Source organism: Physcomitrium patens, chromosome 2, assembly GCF_059467195.1.
Source record: "Physcomitrium patens ecotype Gransden chromosome 2, ASM5946719v1, whole genome shotgun sequence".
NCBI lineage: Eukaryota > Viridiplantae > Streptophyta > Bryopsida > Funariales > Funariaceae > Physcomitrium > Physcomitrium patens.
The window spans coordinates 11,124,434-11,146,219 of NC_143411.1; the positions used below are offsets into that span (position 1 = coordinate 11,124,434).

The window sequence follows — 21,786 nt, forward strand, 5'->3', positions numbered from 1 at the left end:
TTCAACGAGGTCAAGTAACTGTCTGGTCTTTATTCGTATATATATCTATATATGATCACTTATTACTGGATGCGATTCATGTGAACCATGTGAAAAGCGACTGGAACATGAAGTTAAACAAATCGTAGCGGAGTGGTTATCTTATGAGGTTTATTCAATTCAACTTCCTGTTATTGTGTGGGGCAGTTCTGGCTGGCGTTGAAGAATCTGCAGTTCACTTAAAGAATAATGACTCTTAACATGTGGATCGTTGGAAAGGCTTGTCAGGTGCCTCATTAACAAGGTAGAAGCAACTCTCGCTTACAGTAAACTGTAGTTTTATCAAACGCCCACCTGCAGGATCTGACTTTGTTAAGTCTTCTGAACACAAGCGAAGTTGCGAAACAGTATAAGAACAGACACGCAACCAAGAGCACGAAAATAACGTTCCACATTTTTTAAAGAATCCTATCAAAGATTCCAAGTGTCAGCAATGCGGTGACACACATACAGATACCAGTTGCAGAGACCCTAGTACTGAAAAGGGCTGGGTAGAATGTCTGGTACGGAGGAGTTCCGTGAACTGAACTACAACTCAATCTGGATAAGGATTTAACTCGCCAGCATGCTTGAACAGCAACTTGCATTGAAGACCATGGACACACAATCAAATCTAGCCACAACAGGTAATAGAAGATGGCCGCACCAGGTATCTTTCTTCAGTTTCAAGTTTTCTGGTGGATCATTCTTTGATTTGATGCGCAGCCGATTTCTTCGGCAAGGTCCTTCACTCTTATCCAGTTCGCAGTTACTCTCTCCACGAATTACACACAAGGTGGTAATCTCTTCCTTCAGCAACTGGGTTGACTTCAAACGCACACATTACACAGTGTCTTCAGATACCTTTCACGCAGCAGCCTACTACGACTATAAGCCACTGATTCTCAATTTTTTTTATTTCACTATCGTAGCAGATAAGCCACACGAGCATGCTCCGAAGTCCACACACCCCAATATTGATGCTAGTTTTTCGCAATAGTGAGTGTGATCTCTTACTCCACGTTCCATGTCATACGAAAGAATGATCTCTCATCGAAAGACGTGGAAAATAGTGTTGTCAAAGTCATCAGCAAGATTGTACTGGAAGCTATGTCAGGGCTTCGGCTTCAACTCCCTTGCACCAGAGAGGACGACGGTGCAGGACTCTAAAATAGAAATTCTCGATTTGACTTTAAATGGAAGGATTTCACGGAGAGGAAAAGCGTATACTGCTGGACAGTGAAGCAATTATTGAAGCACATTGAGCCTGCACTAGGTTCAGATAACTGCGCTTGAAATTTTGATTAAGTACGAAGCAAGCAGATGTCGGTTCCAATTGAAGGTAGAGTGGAATCAACTCACGGTGAGGACGTGGTAAATCCGTCAAGTTGCCGCTATCGATAGCAAGTCGAAGAATCCGAAGCTACGGAATCGATTGATGGGCGTTTAAGTAGCGAAGGAGGGTGGGGTGGGGATATCAATCAGACTGCTTGGCGGTTCATCGCGGAATTGCATTTGAGCATGGCGACGCAAACAGGCATGCGTGAGCCGGGCCTGGCGCCGAAAACTGGGCAATCGTGGCACAACGTGTTTATGGACGATTTCTCCACTCCAGAGAGTCTAGAGACGAAATGGCGGCATCCGATGGGGAGGAGGAAATGGAAGTGGGATGCGAAGTCCAACAAAGAGATTCACTGGGAGCCATACTGTGCGCAGATTGTGCCAGACCCCGACGGAGGGAAGTCGGTTTTGCGCGTTTGCGTTTTCTCGGATTGGTTCCACAGGATTGATCGACTAGCGACGAAGGAGACATTCGGTTACGGCTACTACGAGGCGCGGTGCCGGTTCCAGGGAGCTGAGGGAATGCACAGCGCGTTCTGGTTGTTGCCCGATGGGATGCGGGACAACCCAGTACCACCGGGGCAGATAGACGGAGGCATAGAGATCGACGTGGTGGAGCACCGGGCGAAGGATGGCAGCAGCGCGGACGTCTCATCGCACGGCAACACGGCGGTGCACTGGGGTGGATATGGCGCGAACCACAGATCCGTCGCGTTCAAGCTGATGAGACTCCCAGACACACCGTCCGAGTGGGCGACCTACGGATTATTGCATGAGCCGGGGGGATTGAAATGGTACTGGAATGGGAAGGAGGTGAATTCCGCCCGCGTGTGGTCGCCAATGCCGAACGGCATCTACTTCTCTACGGAAGTGAATGAGAGTGGAGGGTGGGCGGGGCAAGATCTCTCAAGTTATGGCCCGATTGACAATCCCGCCGGCTACATCGAGGTCGACTACTGCGGCTTCTGGCAGCTCAGTGATTATTCTTCTTCTTCTTCTACTACCACTACTTCTACTACTTCTACTTCCCCGTTAAGTGTCGCGGTGCCGTCTCGACACTCTGCGACGCCGCGCACTTCCAGCACTTCTGATCAGTGCACTCCCGAAATCGTATCCCCCCCAATTCCATTGCGTCCCGAGGATGCCGAATTCGCCGCTCCCGAGAATGGCACGCTCACCGATGGCTCGCCCCCACTGAGGCCTTCGAAATCACCACCAGATTCTCGTTCGCTTATGGATGAATGAGTGAAGTTTATCATTCATTCAACAGTTACAGAATTAGTGTGGCGTTCTGGAGGAAGTTAAGTTCATGAGATTTACACGTTGTGAGAATTCTAAATTTTGAGAATTTTAATGGTTAAACTAGTCCTTTTGCGTTAGCAAAAAGATTAAAATTAAAATTAAAAAATGCTTAATCTCATGGTGAAACTACTTGATCATATTGTTTGCAACTCCATTATTTTATTTTTTTGTGGAATAGGAAGTTTGATGTGTGAATTTTTTTGTAATTTCTTGACAATGTGATTTGTGGCAATTATATTAGAGCTTGATTGATTGTGGTGATTTTTAAATTAGTAAGTCTCTATAGCTGGAAATGGAGAACTGAAAATTTTAGTTCCTCAAAAATTAGTTTGCAATGTTTAGTTGACTATAACAAAATGATAAAAATGAGAAATTTTTGAATATTCTATAATTTACATTTATCAAATGGATAAATAAGTTTTGTAGCGTATTTGTAATTTAATAACATGGAAAGATATTCTTGGAATTAACATTATTATGTTAAGTTTATTAAATACCAAAAATAGTTGGATGAATATATGAGATGAAGTTTTTTACTAAAAGAATTCAGGAGTTTTTACAAATAGATACACTATTTTGATATTAAAAAATTCCATTAATGTAACTATTCTTGAAGTTACTTTTAAATGATAGAGTTTATAGTTGTAATTTAGATTGGACAAACAGCACAGAGAAAATACTAGTTTATTGACCAATCTAATAGTAGTGATTTTTTTTGATTTTATTATAGTGTAATTTATATTTTTTAATGTTTTCAACAACTGATTGTGAGGTCTAATTTCGGTATTCAGATTTTCTTAGAGTAAAATTGGATCTACATAATATACTAGTAAATAGACTGATCTATTGGTTATTCAAACAAAAAAAACTTTAAAAAACCATTTTAAACTATAATCGATCATTAAAAAAAACTTTTAATTCCAGTAGTTCTATGTAGAAATTTGTTTTAAAAAAAACCATCAAAAATATAAAAATACCTTTATATATCTTTAGAAATCATAAAATATAAAATAGTAATATTATACTAAATTATCTTGAATTCTTGATCTATAGAAATATTTGATTTTACACCAATCATTAAAACAAAAATATAATAAAACACTATATAACCATAACAATTTGAACACAATCCACATCGTTGAAAACTCAATTAATTCAGTATATAATTATATATTATTTTCCCAAAAAAAAAGATCAAGAAAAAAGAAAAAAAGACAAAAAAAAATCATTTTTTTAAACAATACAAAACATTTCTCATCTGAATGTCATTTCAGAATTAATGTTTTGTATTGTTTAAAAAAACAACTCCAAGCGATCAAAAGGACTACTTGATAGGGAAAAAAAAAAAACAAAAAACAAAAACAAAAACAAAAACAAAAAAATACTCTCAGAAGAGATGCGTAAGTACAGAATCAAGCTGCGGTGTAAGAAATAACGAAAATCGAAGCCATATTTACATCAAATTATGTGGGATCTTGGTTCAATACTAAATATAAAAAGTAAACAAGGTGGTTGTAGCTTCTTAAGCTGAAACCAAGTCTCCACGTTAACAACAACCTTCAAAATCAGGCTTTTACAAAGTGTTCTTTCCTGCATGGTCAAGTCTATGGGTGGATGATCTCAACTAGCAATTTGTGCACCTTGTCAGCAACGACGCGGGACAGCACATCGTTCCATGCATTGCGCTGTGAAGACGGAATCCAATTCCAACCCAACCGTGGCTCTGCTCGAACCCTGCAACCATCCAGAAGTTCATTAATTAGCAGTGATTGTCATCGTAGGAAAAACAAAACAAAAGAAAACAACCATATAAACATATCTTGTAGCATGTAGTATCATTGGTGAGTGACCCATATTACTGGTTTTTGCGATATGCGAATTAGCATCTGGGAAAAGAGTAATTCAGTGAAGCCAAGAGAACATCACCCAATGAGCATGAAGTGAACATTCTCTTCGTGTTTCTTGATCAGAGCCGTGAATGCTGAGTTGCTAAGAGTTCCCTTCTCTCCGATCTCTTCCTTGGTGACTAGAGCCTCCATTGGACCCACATCGACCATGGTCAGCACTGCTTCCTTCTGCTCTTCACTCATCACACCAGATGCATCGAGCTGCCGTTTCACATATTCAATCAGAAGGTTGCGTTCGTCGAATGGAACCACCGTCTCTGCAATTACCACTGTTTTAAGCTCCAGCGTGGAATGCCCATTGATCATCTTCATTATATCTGAGTCGGTTTCCCTGCAAGCATGCCAATTTTGATATCCTGAATCACAAATCTTGTCGAGATTCTCGGGTCAATTGTGGAGCTTTTAAAGAAAAAGAAAAAATCGAATTCATAGCTGATTCGTCCTCAGTTCAGATGAAAGTTTACGCAAGAGACATGGTGATTAATTCCAGTGACGGAATGGAACCATTTACTCATTTTAAAAGTAGTATATTTTCGTTCATAAAAAGGAAATACAACAGAGCACTTACAGAATTTGAACTCTAGATGGCTGCCCCTTGTCGAGCAGGGCCAGAAAAGGTGAAATGTGCTCAGTGCCGTTTTTTCCCATCACATAACCAGCTTTACTTCGACCGGTTGTAAGGGGTAGCAACAGCAACGTTGCGCACAAAAGACTTGTAAGAAACATCATCTTTACAAGATGCCACACTTCTCTTGCGTAGTCTTGCCACCGGGAGCAACGGGAGCCCTTCATCGCTTCATAAGATACGTGACTCATCTTCGCTGCTTGACACATTATATGTTTCACTTGCTGCTAAAATGTTTTTTCGTAAAACAATTGTTAGTGAATGTGACATAACAGAAGCAAAAGGTGATCGAGTGAGTAGCGATTGAAAGTATTTTTTATAATACTTTGAATGATGAGATGAGCTTAATATATCTCTTTCAAATCTCAAAGACGGGTTTAGTATTGACAAGCCTTCTTCTCAAGGTGATTGTTTTCCTGTAAGAGACAAGAATTGGTCCTCTCATTACTCTTCAAACGAGATTCAATTATTTAAATCATCTCGGATTTAAACGAACTCACAAGAACGAGAGAAGCAGGCATTTGCACTTCTTTAAGCAAGCACAGCAATGACCTACAGTTGGAAACTTTGTTGCATAGCATTCGTTTTTGTCCAAGTTCTGGACTCAAGCTACACATCACTCGGATTGACATAAGTCCAGTAGAGCTTTGAGGAATATCTTCACAAGTGGCTTCAAAGGTGGTCACAATATTTGAAGGGTGAACTACAGAGGGAATTACTAAAGAATTAAGATAGGACAAGAAAAGCTTTTTCGACGATGACTGATCCAGTAGTCAAATTAACTCTACCGAAAAACCAGATCAATCTCTAATAATGACCCTCGTAAGTCGGATTGTTTAGTCGGCTACATGAAGAAATGAAATGTCTAGTGCAACACAATTTTCGCACGTGGAAAAACCGTGCAAGAACTGATTCAGAATTCTCAGGCGCACCGAAAGCCCTCGCCATCATGCAGTTCACACATTGAATAAGGAACCACGCACGAAATCAAGGTGAGGTCCTCGTCGAAACAACAAACGGGACATCACAATCGTCACATTGGCGTAAGAATTTTCATGAGAGGGTTAGGCGAACCCGTAAGATCCAAAGACAGTCCCCCAATTGATCAACAACCATGAGTTTCCCCCTCGCCTGAAAAACTAGGGAGTTAAACTCAGTCAGTCCTCAGATTACAACCTCCAATTCCCCAATTCACCCGCATTTGGCCTTCTTATGGCCGATACACAAAGAAACGCTGCAGATCTCCACCAGCGATGGAAAAAAACACACCAATAAAATCCTCATCAAACCTGTCACGTTCATCACCCAAAAAACAGACGCCACAACCAACGAATACGCAGCCTTGCATTCCTCCACGAACAAAACCTCCCAATGAAAAAGCAGAGGAAAACACTCCAATGAGCATCACCACAATCAGCAAAAAAGCTACGAGGCGAAAGCAGGGACGAACCATGAATCGTATCGACGTCGAGCAATCGCCTCGCACGCTGCACACACACCGAACCAGAAAGCTGGAGCGTCACCTCAAGCACCCAAGCATTCTCCAGTCCCCTCGAATTTCCCTCCCGCAAAACCGCATCTTAATGTAAACCCACATGCACAACAACAACAAAAACATCACACGCACACAAAGACACAAACTTAAAAGACGGGCCCAATCGCCCTCGCACGTCGATCTTCACGAGGCCCTAGAGGAAAAACACCACGACGACGACGACAACGAGAGCTCCAGTTCCTCAGCCCTCTGCATGCCTGGGCTTCTACGGTCTATCTACGAACTTCCATCTACGCCTGTGGTACATGGACTGCATCAAAGTCCATGAATTTTTTAGATATGCGAAAAAATCTTTGTAGATGTGTGAAAATGATTTTTTAAAGGTTTTGATCCCTTCAAAAAGAATGTTGAGTATGAAGTTCAAAATGTTGAGTATTGAAAAGATTTTTAAAAATTATAGAAGCGTAATTTGTGGAAAGTTGAATAACTTTGGAGGATTCTTATCATTGTTTATATATATATATATATATATATATATTTTAAAGCCATTGATCAAATAGTTCAAACATATCTATTTAAATTTATTTTTAAGAATCATTTTTTTTAAAAATAAAATAGATAGTAATGTACCATGTGAGGTATAATACACTAATTTGTTTATTGGGTAGATAGATCTATAGGGAAATAAAGATCATTATTAGATTCTTTATACTTTTATTGTAAAAGAATGGAGTGGTTGCATTGAGTTGAATAACTCTAAGTTAAGAACATTTTGAATATTGACCTTATTATCTAGAGCTAATATTTCATGCCTCATTAAAATATATATATATATATATATTTATATATATATATATATATTTATATATATATATATATATATATAATAGACCATAACATTCACATATTTCTTGTTTAGTGTTGGTTTTCTACAAAAAAAAATATATATATATATATATATAGTATAAATCTTGGTTTACCTTGTTAGGGCTACAAATGTACTGAATTAATTTCATGCATAACAAAGTTAAGAATATTATATTTTCTTCTTAAATACAACAATCATCATTTACATTATCTTAGAGTAAATCTAAGCACATATGAGATTCTAGACCTAATCTAACCACTCTTGGCTACAAAATTAATGACTAAGTTTGTTTTCAAGATTGATTTAGATAGATTTGTTTATTTTAATTTCAATTGCCTTTTATACATTTTTTTACCATATTAAATAACCCTAAATCAGAGAATTCTACTATGGAGATATCTGCTTTGTGTTTTCTATGTTCCTCAAATTGTGTTATGCATATTATTTATTTTCAAATTTCTTTCAAGTCATGGAAACTTTAATAAGAATAAGAGTCTTTCAGGATTTTGAGGATGATATTTTGATAGATAATTGGCAACTTCTTCCAAGATAGTTGTATCATTACTTCTATCTTATAAATTATTTTAATATTTTGATGGTAAAATTAGCTTTTATTCTGGATGAGATATTTTGATGAACTAATTATCAAAAAAAATCATTAATTTTAAATTTATATTTAGGATAAATTATAAATAATAAAATCTTAATTAATTATAAATTATAAATTCATTCACAGATAAAAGTTAGCATATCTTAAAATATATATATTTAATTTTTTTTCTTTCTTAAATTCTATTTTAAAAATATATATATATATATATATATATATATATGTGTGTGTATGTGTGTGTGTGTGTTTTTTTTTTTGTTTTCTTAAAATCCATTTTAATACAACAACTATAAAAAAAAAATAGTGTGTGTATATATCTCCTATATAAAATAGCTCCAAAAGATAAACGGACGGGATAAACTAGAGGATAAAAAAACCATCTTTGAGTGGCTACATATTTCATTGTTTTCATCAAAATTGAAGCAAAAGTAAACAACAACTCAATTTTTGATCAATCACAGATCAAAATCTGTATGTTGTTGTAGATTGCTAAGAGTAGCAATGTGAGTTTAGAGAAATTACAATGTGGAATGGCATGGAATGTAGCGGAATAGCATGCAACATGGAGTTTCACATCATAGGAAGCTTCAAACAAAAGGTTAATTTGCAACATATAGTTTATGATATTCTTTTATGGCTAATGGCACAAGTTTCCACTAGTGTATATATATAGATATATAGATGTATATATAAAAAACCAATTATGGTTATTATAAAACCTTTTAGAATTTTCAAAATAAAACCACTTTTAATACTAGAATAAATTCTACAAAGTGAATATGTATTGTGCAAATCCTAACAAAGCATTTTTTTTTGTTTCATTAAACCATTTATTAAAGCAAATATATTTATGTGAAAATTTGGTATTTATTGAAGAATTTAGTCATTTTTTTATTTGTACACACTATTACCTTTGATGATCCAACACTTATCAAACAATTTGGTTTCTTTAATGTATTAAGTTCTTTTAGCATATATATATTTATATATATATATATATATATATATATATATATATATATTACATTTCTCGACAAAGATAAAACCAATTCCAAATAAAAATTAATAATTATTGATATTATATTTTGGCCTTTTTTTAAATAAGATTCTTACAATGTAGGTTCAGGTTTACTAAATTTATAAATATGTCAACAAACAATCTATTTTGTTACCAAAATTTAATTTTTTAATATCATTTTTATCTTCATGATGTAACTTAATTATTTTCCAAAATATCTTTTGTTTGGTTTTTTTCAAGTTTGGCTTCAATATCTAAGTTTATATGTTAATTATAAATTTAAAACTCAATTTATTCTAAATGAACTTGGTCTTAAGTCCAAGGCTATTTTTCTATTTTGAGGACATATTAAAACTCAAATGCACACAAATAAAATAAAATCTTGTTTAAATGAAACACTTTGATTTTTTGAAACATAGTTTTATAACTTCAATTCATTAATTTAAATTTGTATCACTCCAAAATTTAGTAACATGTTTACTTTTACCAATGCTTTTAATAAAAGTATTTTAAAATTTAATGTTTTTTTAATACAATCTATTTTTTATCATATTTTTTATTTAAATTCTAGTATTATAAGATATATATACTACTCTTGTTTTTTACTTACAAGCTTAAGCTCACTAGATTTCATTTTTAAAAAACCTAAAAGAATTTATTCTAAGTAATTGTGTTCTATGTAATATATAAAGTGACCATAAATATAAAGTTTGAAATTTGTCACCCTATAATACATTTTAAATTGTTGTTGAGGTAATTTTAACTCATTACTACTATGATTTTTTTATTTGCTTACATGAAAGAATAAAACAACAAACAATTTTTTTTAATCAATCATTATATATATATATATATATATATATATATATAAGTCATAAAAAATAGCATGTAAATTAAATAGATAAATTTTTTTATTATTATTATGTGATTATCTACAAAAATCTCATTTTATTCAAATAAATTTTTAAAGTATGTTCGTGATAATATCTTGATATATTTAATGTAATTATAAATTTTTACAACATCAATAAACTTAACATTCTTCAGAAATTTATTTTTATTTTTAAAAAGCATCACATGCATTAAACTATCAATATACATTTTTTAAATTAAAAAACATTATATGGTTGTTTTAAGTTGAATTTGTTAAGCCTAAAATGCATTGAATTTTATTTCTTAAGTTTTATTGGTGACCTTAAATACAAAAGATTGTAAAAGATTTCTATAATAGTAAAAAAAAAATTATATATATATATATATATATATAAAGACATACTTTGAACCAAATCTTTGTGACCAACAATTATTATCACTCAATTGTGTGTTTGTTAAATAATATTTAATTCTTGAAAACAAGTAAATAATTACCAATTCTTATTAGTACTATAAAATAGTAGTAAAAATTTTAAAAATATGACTAAAAACTGAATTGACAGAGTAGATTGTCATAATTAAGCAAGAACCTACCATTTGACCTTTTGAAAACTGGTTATTTTATACAAGATTCACTATCACACATAATTTACTATTAGGTTTTTAGAAGCTATGTTTGCAGCTGTGAATTAGTTGATACTCTTTACATTACAATAAAAAGCAGACTTCAGTCATCTTCCAGCTATATAACTTACCTAGAATGTTCAGAAAAACATTATCAAGCAGAAAGAGGAAATAATAAATGGATATGCTGTTCTGTCGCTGCACACCTATTCTCTTCATTAATTTTGATCACATATCATACAAATGGCACGCCCCCGAAACTTAGATCTTAAAGGATCAATTCAACCAACTTCAATTCACGGCTAAGTTAGGCATCAGCTGGCATAGTGAACATATATTACAAATAACTTGGACATTACGAAAGCACGCCTCACCTAGCTCTATACATTGTCAAAGCAAATAAATCGAGGGAATGAAATTGCTCATTACTTAAGGAACCTCAAAGAAGCTTGAGAGGTTGTTCTAAACCTACCCAGAAAATTCCGTGTCTTAGTGCTAACCCCTCAACAACTATCAACTACTATCCACAACTAAGGATGTTGATGCAGACTCAAAACTGCCCTGGCTTGGGCTTGAGCTTCTTTCACACAAGAAAAAGCAGAGACCTCATCCTGGTGACTACAAGCCATTTCAACCATGGACAGTAGTTTAGTCAAGTCATCCAGAGAGAGTCCAGTAAGGCTTCTCTCAGCCGCCACTTCCGACAACTTTGTGGTCCCCTCCACATCCATTAAATGGGACTCGGGTTCTGAACAGGATGCACTTGCTGCTGCAGTCCTTGAGTTCACCTCCTCTTCTAGCTTAGCAGCTTTCGCTGCTGCTTGCAGGACGCATACCTCAGGCAGCTGAAAAGTAGACACTTGAAACATAAACCACTGGCAGGCATTTCAACTGTTGAAAGCTCCGGCAAGAAATCAACCAAAAAATATCATGATTGACTCTAACGGAAAGTAATGCAGAAATTAGGGGGAAAATGTGTCAACCTGTGCGAGACGAGCAACATGCAGCCCAAAACTTCTGCTTGCAACTCCTGGCACAAGTTTGTACAGAAAAGTAATTTTCTGAGTTGCCTCTTCTGCATAACGTAACTCTCGACTGTTGCCCTCACTCTGGACGGGCGGGATTTGTGCTTCCGGCAATTGCTTATTTATTTGACCCTCTGCCAAATATGAGACGTAGTACGGGCTAACATTGCCTGGGAACTCATCTTTGAGATCAGCTATCCTTGGGTAATGCGTCACAAAGAAAGTAAGGCATCTGACACATTACAGTGCACCAAACAGGTAAGAAGACGAGATATTTCTCGATATTTAAGCACATCATATTCAATGATACTCCGCTGAGAGGAATAAAAATCGGTACCTTTGATTGACATTACAAATTTAATTCCCGTCGTCAACACTACTTGGATAGACGCCCACAGGCAACTTTAGCTCTTAGCCATTGTCTCAAAGCAAAGATTGACATACATGAAACAGAAATATAGCAACCCTGTACATAAATAAATTGAATAAAATTCGTCCAACAGGGAAACGCAAAAGTGGATGTATCCACCTTATTTCCTTCAGAAGATGATGAAGAGTGGCGTAAGCGATTGCAACGCCATCATGAGTGCTGGTGCCACGGCCAAGCTCGTCAATGATAACAAGAGATCTTGAAGTGGCACGCCTCAAGATTGAAGAAGTTTCACTGAGTTCCTCAAAAAATGTGCTAGACCCCTTTTGAATGCTGTCAGATGCCCCCATTCTTGTGAAGACCGCATCACACACATGCAATTTAGCTGATGTTGCAGGGACGTATGAACCAACCTGGCATACTCACAAATTAGATGAATAATGCAACTTTTCAAGATTATATCTATAAAAACTAAAAATCAAGAAAGAAAGAAAGAAAGGAGGAAGAAAGGAGGCAAGGAAGGAAAAGCGAGCCCTCTTCAGAAACGGTCACGTAGTCCAAGCTGCCGTATATTCCAATAACATAGCCGGGTATGCTATGCTGAATTATCCAAGTTCTCCTTAAAGTTCTATTCGTATAAGGTAAGCGACCTTTACCTGAGCCATGATGGTAATCAGGGCAACTTGACGGATGTAGCAACTTTTACCACCCATGTTTGGCCCAGTGATGATTTGACACCGTTCCTTGTCTGCTTGTAAATAAGTGTCGTTAGGCACAAAACCATCTTGCAACGTCGCATCAAGAACCTGGTTGAACTCGGCCAAAACAAAGTGGGTAATGAGATACGTTCCGTAACATACTTTAATAGTCATGATCTATCATCTAATCACAATCAGTAACTGCATCTTTGCCAGATGCGGATCAAGAACGTGCAATAATTGAATGAGGTACAGGTGATTACAGGATGTCGTCCAGCTGTGATCAACAGCTGAGAAGGGTCGCACTTTCCTACAAACTCTGGACGCACATAGCCCTGCGAAAATACAAATACAAGTTTCCTGAGCAACAGATGTTCATTAGAGGACAACTATGATACTAGAAGCACGAGTAATTCAACATGTGAGTACATCGTACAATAACATCCTGTAAATGTCGATGCACAGATTCCTGACTTACACAGTTCCATAACAAAACACATGCAACATGCTGCAATATTGCGACGAAACAATTTACCTGGTTTCGAGACACAATGGCAAGTGAGTGGAGACAGTCAAGAGCAGCAAGAGCTTGAACAGCTGCCCGAAAAGCCACATAATGTGAAGCAAACTCTGCCAAAAAAGCATCCCAGGCACGCCCACATGCGATACTAAGCTCCTCTTTTGCAAGAGTAAGGGCATCCAATGCCTCCAATACCTCCGGAGGGTGATATCTGTGCATTGCTTTAGTACTGTTTACTTTGATCCAATTTGCTGGCACTCGATGTGCAACAGGCATCTGTTCGAGCCAAGTGTCAGTAACAACCTCTTTTTGAGAACTGTCTCAATAAAGTACCAAGAGAATATCTATAATAATATTTCAGAATACCGATTTCAAGACTCCGAAAACTAGTCAATATTAACAGCTACATAATACACAAGATTCATGTCCCAAATGTCTAGAGACATAGAAGCAAAAATTCAAAACTATGGACCAGATTGTCATACAACCAGAATATTCCAACGGTATATAGTTGCGAGTTTGCATCAAAACAAATGCAAAGAAACGTCGAACCTGAATTAAATGTGTTGTTCCGGACACACTCATGTATTCAAGCCTGGGTGACTTGAGCACCTTTCGAATATTAGGAAGAAGGTCCTCAAGTTGTTGCTCTATTGCCTCGATTGCAAGTCGGCAATTTTTAACCTACGAACGCATTACAGAGTGCTTAAATGCGTGTCCAAGACAAAGCTGCTAGAAACTGGATGTCAAAACGGAAAGCATAGAATTACCTCCAACAATGGCCTTATGAGGTGTGTATAAGCAAAGCCAAATTATTTACCTCTTGGGTAATTCCAGGATTCTGAACTATGCTAGTATATCTACTGTGGCATGAGATGCTGATACAGGTTGGTCACGATGCCAAAAATCCAAGTAATGACTCCAATGACTCAATTTCTATATTGGCAAGATTCAACAAGAAAATCAAGTAACTTATTACACATAAAATCACTACATAGTGAAAGTGAGACCTCAGGAAATTTTCCATCTCTGCAATGGAAGAGCTTGAGTTTGTCACCAGAAGCTGCTGCATCAGTGTCGAGGGAAGATAAGAGTTGAGCTGCGGGCTCAGATACAGAAACTGATGAAGCAGCTGCCACTAGACGTCTCATAAGACTAGATTTCACACTCTTTGGGTGTACATCATCTAACTCCATATCTGAATCTTTGTGGTCAAAGTGCAGCTGACGGAGCTGTCTTGACGCTTTTATTAGCCCTTGTACCACTGAAACAAACTGGATAAACAAACAAACAAACAAAGAATTTTCAGCGTAAGCTTTCATGTTGGAGTCCTCATCCCAAAACAATAGAGAACTCTCAGACTGAATTTTGTTTTCCTGTCTAATCCAGACACGAGTAAAATGACTTGCAAAAGTCCTCAACCGATAAGACAAGCTTTACAATCCTGTCACCAGATGAAGTAACCCAAAACGAACACCGCTTAAGCTTACCTTTTTGGTGATACTATCGTGAAAGAATCATGTTTAAACCATCAAATTATCCTGTCAAGATTAGAACTTGAAACTCCTCACGAATTAAACTCAACTACATCCATGAACGTAAAACAAAGTAAAATAAAAAAAAATGATATAATATACCCATAATTAAAAGAGATCAAAGTACTTCGAGAAGTAATTTAGCACTACCTCAGCAGCTGTAGCCGTGCGAAGGAAGATTCTAGTAATTCCCCGCTCCACATCAGGCAATTTGCCCAGTGACATCAGCAGTGACACCAGCAAACCTTGTTTGCTATTCTTCCCTCCTTCGCCAGCAGCATCGCGACTCAATGACCCAACATTACCCCCACCCCTTCCACTTCCAGGAAAACTTCCGTGTCCTTGGGCAACTCCCACACTCCCCATAGATTCCGCTATTTCCGTCACTGCATCCAACCGCGCAGCAATCAATCCTTCATCCTGAAGAGGATGCGTCACCTGCGCAAAAGCAGAAAACAAATATTACCTCTTCTAGCTTGAATTTCCGGCCAACGAGGCACTAACAAGGTGCATACGAACCATACGTCCTTCTGCTCAAATAACTGATATTTTGAGCTCGACAACCTGCTCTATTCAAGCTGCAAACAAAACCACATACTTGAAACAGCATCCATACTTTAGACACGAATCCACGACCCTCAAAAACAATCGATTGACATCAATGACAGCTCAGAAGGACGTACCCAATGGCGCATCAAGCGAGCACCGAAAAGAGTGTGCGTGTGGTCCATGAGCCAAAGCAGAGTGCCTTTATTGGTTCCATCTGCATTATTCCTCAGAATCTGCAGCGAAGATATCTTCAGTTTCAAATTAAGGGAATAACGTAACAGTCTACAACTTGATAGTGACGTCAGGAAAATAAATAAATGAATGAATGGATTTTTAACATCAAAACATATATACATTAACACAATGAAGACGACGATTAATGTTGAATAGAAGGATGCAGGATACCAATGTAACATAGATATAACTCAAGGATCCAATTCCCTGCTATAAATACTTTACACAGAAAACACTGAAAAGTTTAAGTCAAACTAACATGAAAGTCATGCTTTCGTCAGTTGCGGAAGCCAATACCTCTAGCTGCCGAAGAGCGTTTGGCGAAAGGCTCATCTCGCTATGGCCTGCAAAACGGCGAAAGGATGCTCCCAGTTTAAGCACTTTCTCCATCCCAAATTGCCTGAGATAGCGCAATGCCAGAGCTAATGATTGCATGACAATATCTGGCATGGCCATTACAGCCTGCACGTAACATTCAATACAGATTTTCAGATAAATGTGCAAATACAAATACCGCACAAGCAACTCTGATGATTGGTAGCTGGTTCTTTCATACAAAGCATTCAAGTTAACCGAATTCAAGAAGGGTGTCTTGTACAGGACTGCGACAGTGAAGTAAATTGGAGAAGTGAATAAAAAAAGTACCTCCAAACCTGGATCTACTTTCTCATCTTCGACAGAATCTGCAGCATCATCTTCGCCCTTAGATTTGTAAAAAGCTATCACTTCTGCAAGAGCCCCTCCATCTCTGAAACAATCACGAGATATTCGCTCTATGCGGACATCTGAGGCAGGCCCTGCATGTTCTATGACAAGCTGCAAGCCGAGGCCTATATCAATTAGAAACTTGCAGTCCGCCACGGCAGCAACTCAAAGCAAGGTGGTATAGGTTTCATCGCCTGCATCCTGCTTTTACTACGCACGATCATCGCTCTTTGTACTGTTTGACATTAACCTGTACCTGGTGTAGCCAATATTTTTTTTCAAAAACAAAACGACAACAAATGATCCATATTGAGTTTTGGTGTTCACTTTAAAATGTATATAGTCGGTAGTATAGCCGTTTATACCGGCACCTGGCCCCAGTAAAGCTGCTGTAACAGAGACATTTGTGGACTTTAACAGAGATAACAAGTATGAGACAGCCACCTTTTCAGTTGCTGCGGAAAGTGGAGTTGCCAACAGCAACTCCGCAGGCGCGCATGTGAGCAACAGTGCTTCGAGTTCGTTACGCATGACACTGTCCTTGAAATCTCCAAACATCACATCCCCTGTTGCAGGATCTACTGCCACGACCCCTAATCGTGCGTCATAGTAGCCACCTTTATCATCGTCAACTTCAGCAGATTTACTCTTTGAATTTGCCGGCTTACTCTTGCTACTGCCAAGACCTTGTAATATGGGATCTTCCGCAATACACATAAGGTAGCTGTGCAGACGACCTACATGATCCTCTGTATCACCTCCTAGGTCCTCAGCAGCCTCAAGGGTTGCGCGGGTGTACAGAGCTGACAGGCCACGGGTAAAAGGTCCTGATTTGTTTGTACCATGGGCCTTAATGGCAGCTGTTTCTGTCTGTCGCACAACTCCAACCTTGTACCCAGCTTCCACCAATCTTCGAACATGAACGTGGAGTCTAAACGTTGGTATACTTGCAGACAGAAAATTGTGATTGTAGTACGCAAAGATGCCAAGTACACGAGCAGCAGTTTCTGCATCGTTTCCAAAGAATCTGAATTTGTACCCTACTTCAATCATAAGCAGTACATCAGGATACCTGCATACCAAAAATTTGACTCAGAGAAGACAAGTTCCACTTGTAAATGAGAAAATATTGTAAAATTGTAATAACCGGGTTTCCACGTAATACGATCGCAGGGAATCGTCCTGAACAGAAACTTGCCCCAACTCTGTTTCTTTGCTGTTAGCACATTTAAATATGCTCACATGTTGTCACACAAATACACAAGTTTCCAACTGAGGCTTCCACAACGATAAGGTACTAGAAACATTCCTCTTTACCTTTCCTTCAGTTCCAAAACTTGAAGCTCAAGAGGAGTATATGTCAATTTGCCTGAAGGTGGCTTCCCATACCGAATCTCCTCCTCTGTTATCCTCTCATTATTTCGTGCCAACAATTTGTCCACAAATTTTCTGTGACGATCAGGATCAACAGCTGGGATTACTGTTGCACTGTTCGCAGCCCAACCCCTCTTTTTATGGATCCCAATAGGTTGATGAGGAGACGAGGGAACAGGTTCCTCAATGCCACTTCCGCTAGCAGATCCATTCTCAGTATCTGGAGTGATAGATTGAGGTACTCCGCCACGCAGAGCTTCTCTCTGAAGTTGCAATTCAGAAATCTCATCATCTTTCTCGGGGTAGTCTAAGACTTCCTGATCCGATATAGGAATGTCAGGTGCCTCGACTTCTGCCACATTAGGAGCCACAATAGGTGTCACAGCTTTTGTGATCGCTCGCTTCTTGCGCAGAGGACCAGCTCTTAAACTGCCATCACTTCCACTGACTGCACAACGACCACATCGCGACAGTAATCATTAACCTAAAACAGAAAACTGGAAAGTAAAATGTACACATAATTGCCTTCAGATTAGCACGCACCGGTAATCTTCAACATTTCTTGGTATAGTGCTATCTCTAAGATATATATCTGTAGCCTCAAGCTCCTGAAGAACTTAAGGCTTATCAATGCAATACAAAGGTTTTCAAGAAGGAGAACAACACAGTAACTAGAAATCCTTAGATTGGTACTTCGTGATGGAATTCGTTGGTTCCTCAGCATTTTCGTACTGTTGAAAAAACAACCAATTTTCCTGCAGAACTGAAAACGATCGACATGTCTCACAGCAAATTGAGAAATAAAGTTCTCAAACTATACAGACAGACTGAACCACGAACAAAAATCTAAAACCCTATGCTTTTGCAAAGCTCTGTAAAGAAGACAGAAGCCGTTGTATTTCGACACTTGCCAATAAACATACATCTAAAGACTTCGAATGTTAGCTTTACTACATGAAGGACAAAGCCTTGCGAAACCTAGCCTCTGTGAGGATGCAAACCTTCTCCCATAACAAACCAGATTCCTCAACCCTACAATCGAAAGTTGTGTTGTTATCAATTAGAATTCTTTGCAATAAAACGGGTGTGCGAGTGCCAACCTGAAGTAAGAGTCCTCTCCTCCTGACTGCCCTCTGTGCCACAATGGTCCTTCTCAATACTACCAACCTCATTGTGTGATCTTTTTTTCGTAGATCTCACTCCGGTAGACGAAAATGGAAAATCCTGACTAAGATTTCTTGAAGATGGTAGTGTTCCACCCACGGGTCCAGCAGGTTCCAAAGAGGCCGGCGGAATGCGCACAAGCGGTCGAGTTCCAGAACCGCTGGAGCTCTGCTTCGCACCTGCTGGTTTAGAGGCAGTGGAGGTCGATGCAGTGGGAGAGGGAGTGGCAGGGGAAGCAGCAACAGATTTGGGTGTAAAGAAGCGCGAGATGACTTGTTGCCGCTTCATCCCTCCCGTCCCACAATCACATTACTTTGTTTCCAAAGATTCAGCCCCTCTCACAAAACTCTGTGCCCCACCATAACCTATTCCTACAATCCACAGTTACGAATCACCGGTTTCAATCCATTCAACAAAAGCACTCCAATTACCCTTCTCCGAGCCCTGCACACCTTCAAGGAGTTCCCGACTTGCGCGCCACAATAAAAACCCACACATGCACAAACACAAATGAACACCTCAACCCAATCCCTCCAAGCTCGCCACTAAGAAAACACCACAATCAGGATACCAACCCTAGTCAGTCCTCAAAATTGCTACCAGTTCGCCTCTCTTGCTGGAGACTGCTCAGCTCAGAAGGACAAGGTACAGCCACTGCTTTCCACCCTTCGCCATTAAAGCCCAAATTGACACTATGTACTCCACCAAAGTATGGAAGATTCGAGGCAAACCAATGTCTGACAATGGTGCATCCCAGCGCCGCCTTGGCGAGTAAAACGAATATTGGGTGATACATAAGGTAGCAGTCAGCAGCAACTGAATTTGCCCTCAATCTGTAAAAAAAACCGAGAGGCAAAGCCTAGTTATGTGCGACTCTAGGGAATGAACAATTCACTGACGGCAGTTCATTGTTTTTAATTTCATGACCGAATGATAACCATCATATCAGTCGCTGCCAACAACTGGGATGAACTGGTGTCAGCGAATTCTAAGGATCAAATGTGGGTTCCATCTGGGAATTTATTCTTTGAAAACGCAACAGATTAGAGTATTTCAAGATCGTCTCCTGTGGAAGAAAGGAGAATCTGAGATTTTCAGGTTGAGGAATAGATGTTCAGTGAATCTCATGGTGAGAGTAAAAGAGCTTTTTTGGGGAAAAACGGAAGGTTTTGGATTCAAAATATGTTGCCCTAAATTCTTCAATGTCCTGTGAAAGAGCGTGACAAACCTTCGTGGTGAAAAAAAATTACATAGTACAAAACCTAAATTCAACAATGTTAGAATTCTCAAGTTTGAATTTTAAACCTACGTTTTGGTTTATTGAGAATAACTCTCACATGCGGGGGTTGAAACAAATATCTACTCTACCAGAGTTATGTTTAGTTAATAATTAGCAAAGACATGACAAACTTCGAGTGACAGATCGAACATCGCGGGAAGTGGCAATTTGTCGAGGTCAACGCACTTTCTTCTTTGACATCGGGAATTGACTACTCAATTGCGTACTTTAGAAATCGTATGGTTTCTCAACCTGTTCGATTTTTCCAAATGGCACACCCAATCACTTGGACTACGCAGCCGCTCATCGACCTTTAACGAGTCGAACAAAGGTGCCCAAGCGCAATTGATACGTATAAAATATTGTGGAAGTTTTATTGAGATATGGTCCTCGTCTGTGGCGTTGAACGAGATTGCCCAGCGGCGGAATTTTGCACTCGTGTTTGAAGGGTGACTGGCGATCGTGGCATCGCTTAAAGAATACTGTATGTGTCTCAGCAAATTACGCTGTAGGTCGTACGCAGGAATCCACATAGTTCAGAGATGACAGAATCACAAGTTCTACTTACCGACGATCACTGTCATCTTAAATTTTTAGAATGTTTTAAGATGATTCTAGTTAAAGTCGTCGTACTAATTTATTGGGTTTTGGAGGTGGTGCTGGGAGATATGATTGTGAGCTTCCGGCCGGGCAAAGCGATGAAATGGTTTTGAAGTAATGGCGACATCAATGCTTCTTCAAACATATCCCTGCTCCGAGGAGCAAATTCCAGCACCACAGCCTGTTAGATATCGAGCTCCTTGGTGGAGCGCGAAAGTCAGGGGGCTTGTCGACATGGCCATGGTATGTGCAAGAGAAGGACCATGCTTGTTAGGTTTCGAGCTCATTGCGGTATAAGCACCTGCGATCTTATTTCAGCTGGGTGTTCTTCACTTTAGCTATGACCTCGATATTATGATCACTCACTTGAACTGTGGATTAACACTACACGCAGAAACGCTGAGGTGTCGACTGACGCGACTGAGTTTTTTGACAGTTAATAGTTTTCACATATTCTCTACTTGACAAAAAGCATAGAGAAGTCCACAAAGAAACATTCCAAATTAGGAGTTAGTCACATCAATGTGCTCCTTTCAGTGAAAGACTGTCGAAACTGTACTTGTGAAACGCAGCTTGAGAAGAGAGAGGTGATCTTTTTGGACCAAGCACGGACATCTGCCAAAGCAAGTCGCAAAAGCGAAGACTGCGGAAACTGCTAAAGTTTAGGCTGCTTGTGAAAGATGCAGTTTTGCGTGCGCAGAGAAAAACCAATTGTATGTATTAGAAGCAAAAGTGTGGCTGTTTATAAACACTCATTAAGCTGGGCCTAATATTCCACGAAATCTCCGAAGTTTGAAGCATAATTCTGATTTATCGCTGCCCTTCGCGTTGAGAAATTGAAAGCATCCCGTAACGTAAGTTTCATGCACATTAATTTGGCAATCCGTAGTGCCATTTACATGGTTTTTGAGTGATTGCTTAAGTCTAGAAATATAAAGCCAATTCAATCGTGGTAACCATACTCCACGTGGAAACTGTATTTCATCTTTTCAATTGAATTTATCATGATGATTTTCAGCATTTCTTTTTCTGGTAGTGCTAGTTGGGAGCCC

General features: G+C 38.6%; 2 protein-coding genes and 1 long non-coding RNA gene across 6 annotated transcripts; 1 reads left to right on the forward strand and 2 right to left on the reverse strand.

Annotated features, from left to right (window-relative positions):
- Positions 1-4,066: 4,066 nt before the first annotated feature.
- LOC112273911 (uncharacterized) lies at positions 4,067-6,922 on the reverse strand. Of its 2 annotated transcripts, none has more exons than XM_024502974.3 (4): positions 6,644-6,922; positions 5,137-5,417; positions 4,588-4,899; positions 4,067-4,395 (listed from the first exon to the last, which is right to left on the reverse strand). In XM_024502974.3, exons 1-4 carry the CDS (start codon positions 6,644-6,646, stop codon positions 4,266-4,268), a joined length of 726 nt encoding a protein of 241 aa, XP_024358742.1. In that variant the 5' UTR covers positions 6,647-6,922; the 3' UTR covers positions 4,067-4,265. The 2 variants fall into 2 exon arrangements, with proteins under 2 accessions (XP_024358742.1, XP_024358734.1); XM_024502966.3 differs by having other exon boundaries at positions 5,137-5,420.
- Positions 6,923-10,949: 4,027 nt separating this feature from the next.
- LOC112275975 (DNA mismatch repair protein MSH3) lies at positions 10,950-19,713 on the reverse strand. 3 transcript variants are annotated; one of them, XM_024506859.3, is made up of 16 exons: positions 19,587-19,713; positions 18,792-19,226; positions 17,635-18,139; positions 16,762-17,389; positions 16,258-16,428; positions 15,910-16,074; positions 15,513-15,611; positions 14,980-15,267; positions 14,305-14,568; positions 13,847-13,978; positions 13,310-13,570; positions 13,038-13,109; positions 12,733-12,882; positions 12,236-12,489; positions 11,665-11,938; positions 10,950-11,526 (listed from the first exon to the last, which is right to left on the reverse strand). In XM_024506859.3, exons 2-16 carry the CDS (start codon positions 19,141-19,143, stop codon positions 11,212-11,214), a joined length of 3,930 nt encoding a protein of 1,309 aa, XP_024362627.1. In that variant the 5' UTR covers positions 19,144-19,226; positions 19,587-19,713; the 3' UTR covers positions 10,950-11,211. The 3 variants fall into 3 exon arrangements, with proteins under 3 accessions (XP_024362627.1, XP_024362647.1, XP_024362637.1); XM_024506879.3 differs by having other exon boundaries at positions 19,456-19,595; XM_024506869.3 differs by lacking the exon at positions 19,587-19,713 and adding an exon at positions 19,431-19,567.
- Positions 19,714-20,704: 991 nt separating this feature from the next.
- Positions 20,705-21,530, forward strand: LOC149989738 (uncharacterized). The gene is made up of 2 exons (XR_016500136.1): positions 20,705-20,977; positions 21,307-21,530. It is a non-coding gene; the product is annotated as an uncharacterized LOC149989738 (long non-coding RNA).
- The last annotated feature ends 256 nt before the right edge of the window (positions 21,531-21,786 follow it).

What these genes read in the sequence shown, in the direction of transcription:
- LOC112275975 (XM_024506859.3), bottom strand. Translation starts at nt 19,143, where the DNA reads ATGAAGCGGCAACAAGTCATCTCGCGCTTCTTTACACCCAAATCTGTT. An exon ending in GGAGAGGACTCTTACTTCAG is followed by an intron (nt 18,140 to 18,791) that starts GTTGGCACTCGC and finishes GTCGTTGTGCAG; the next exon opens with TCAGTGGAAGTGATGGCAGT. An exon ending in GTTTTGGAACTGAAGGAAAG is followed by an intron (nt 17,390 to 17,634) that starts GTAAAGAGGAAT and finishes TTTGGTATGCAG; the next exon opens with GTATCCTGATGTACTGCTTA.
- LOC112273911 (XM_024502966.3), bottom strand. An exon ending in CCATCTAGAGTTCAAATTCT is followed by an intron (nt 4,900 to 5,136) that starts GTAAGTGCTCTG and finishes GCATGCTTGCAG; the next exon opens with GGAAACCGACTCAGATATAA. An exon ending in GTTCACTTCATGCTCATTGG is followed by an intron (nt 4,396 to 4,587) that starts GTGATGTTCTCT and finishes GGATGGTTGCAG; the next exon opens with GGTTCGAGCAGAGCCACGGT.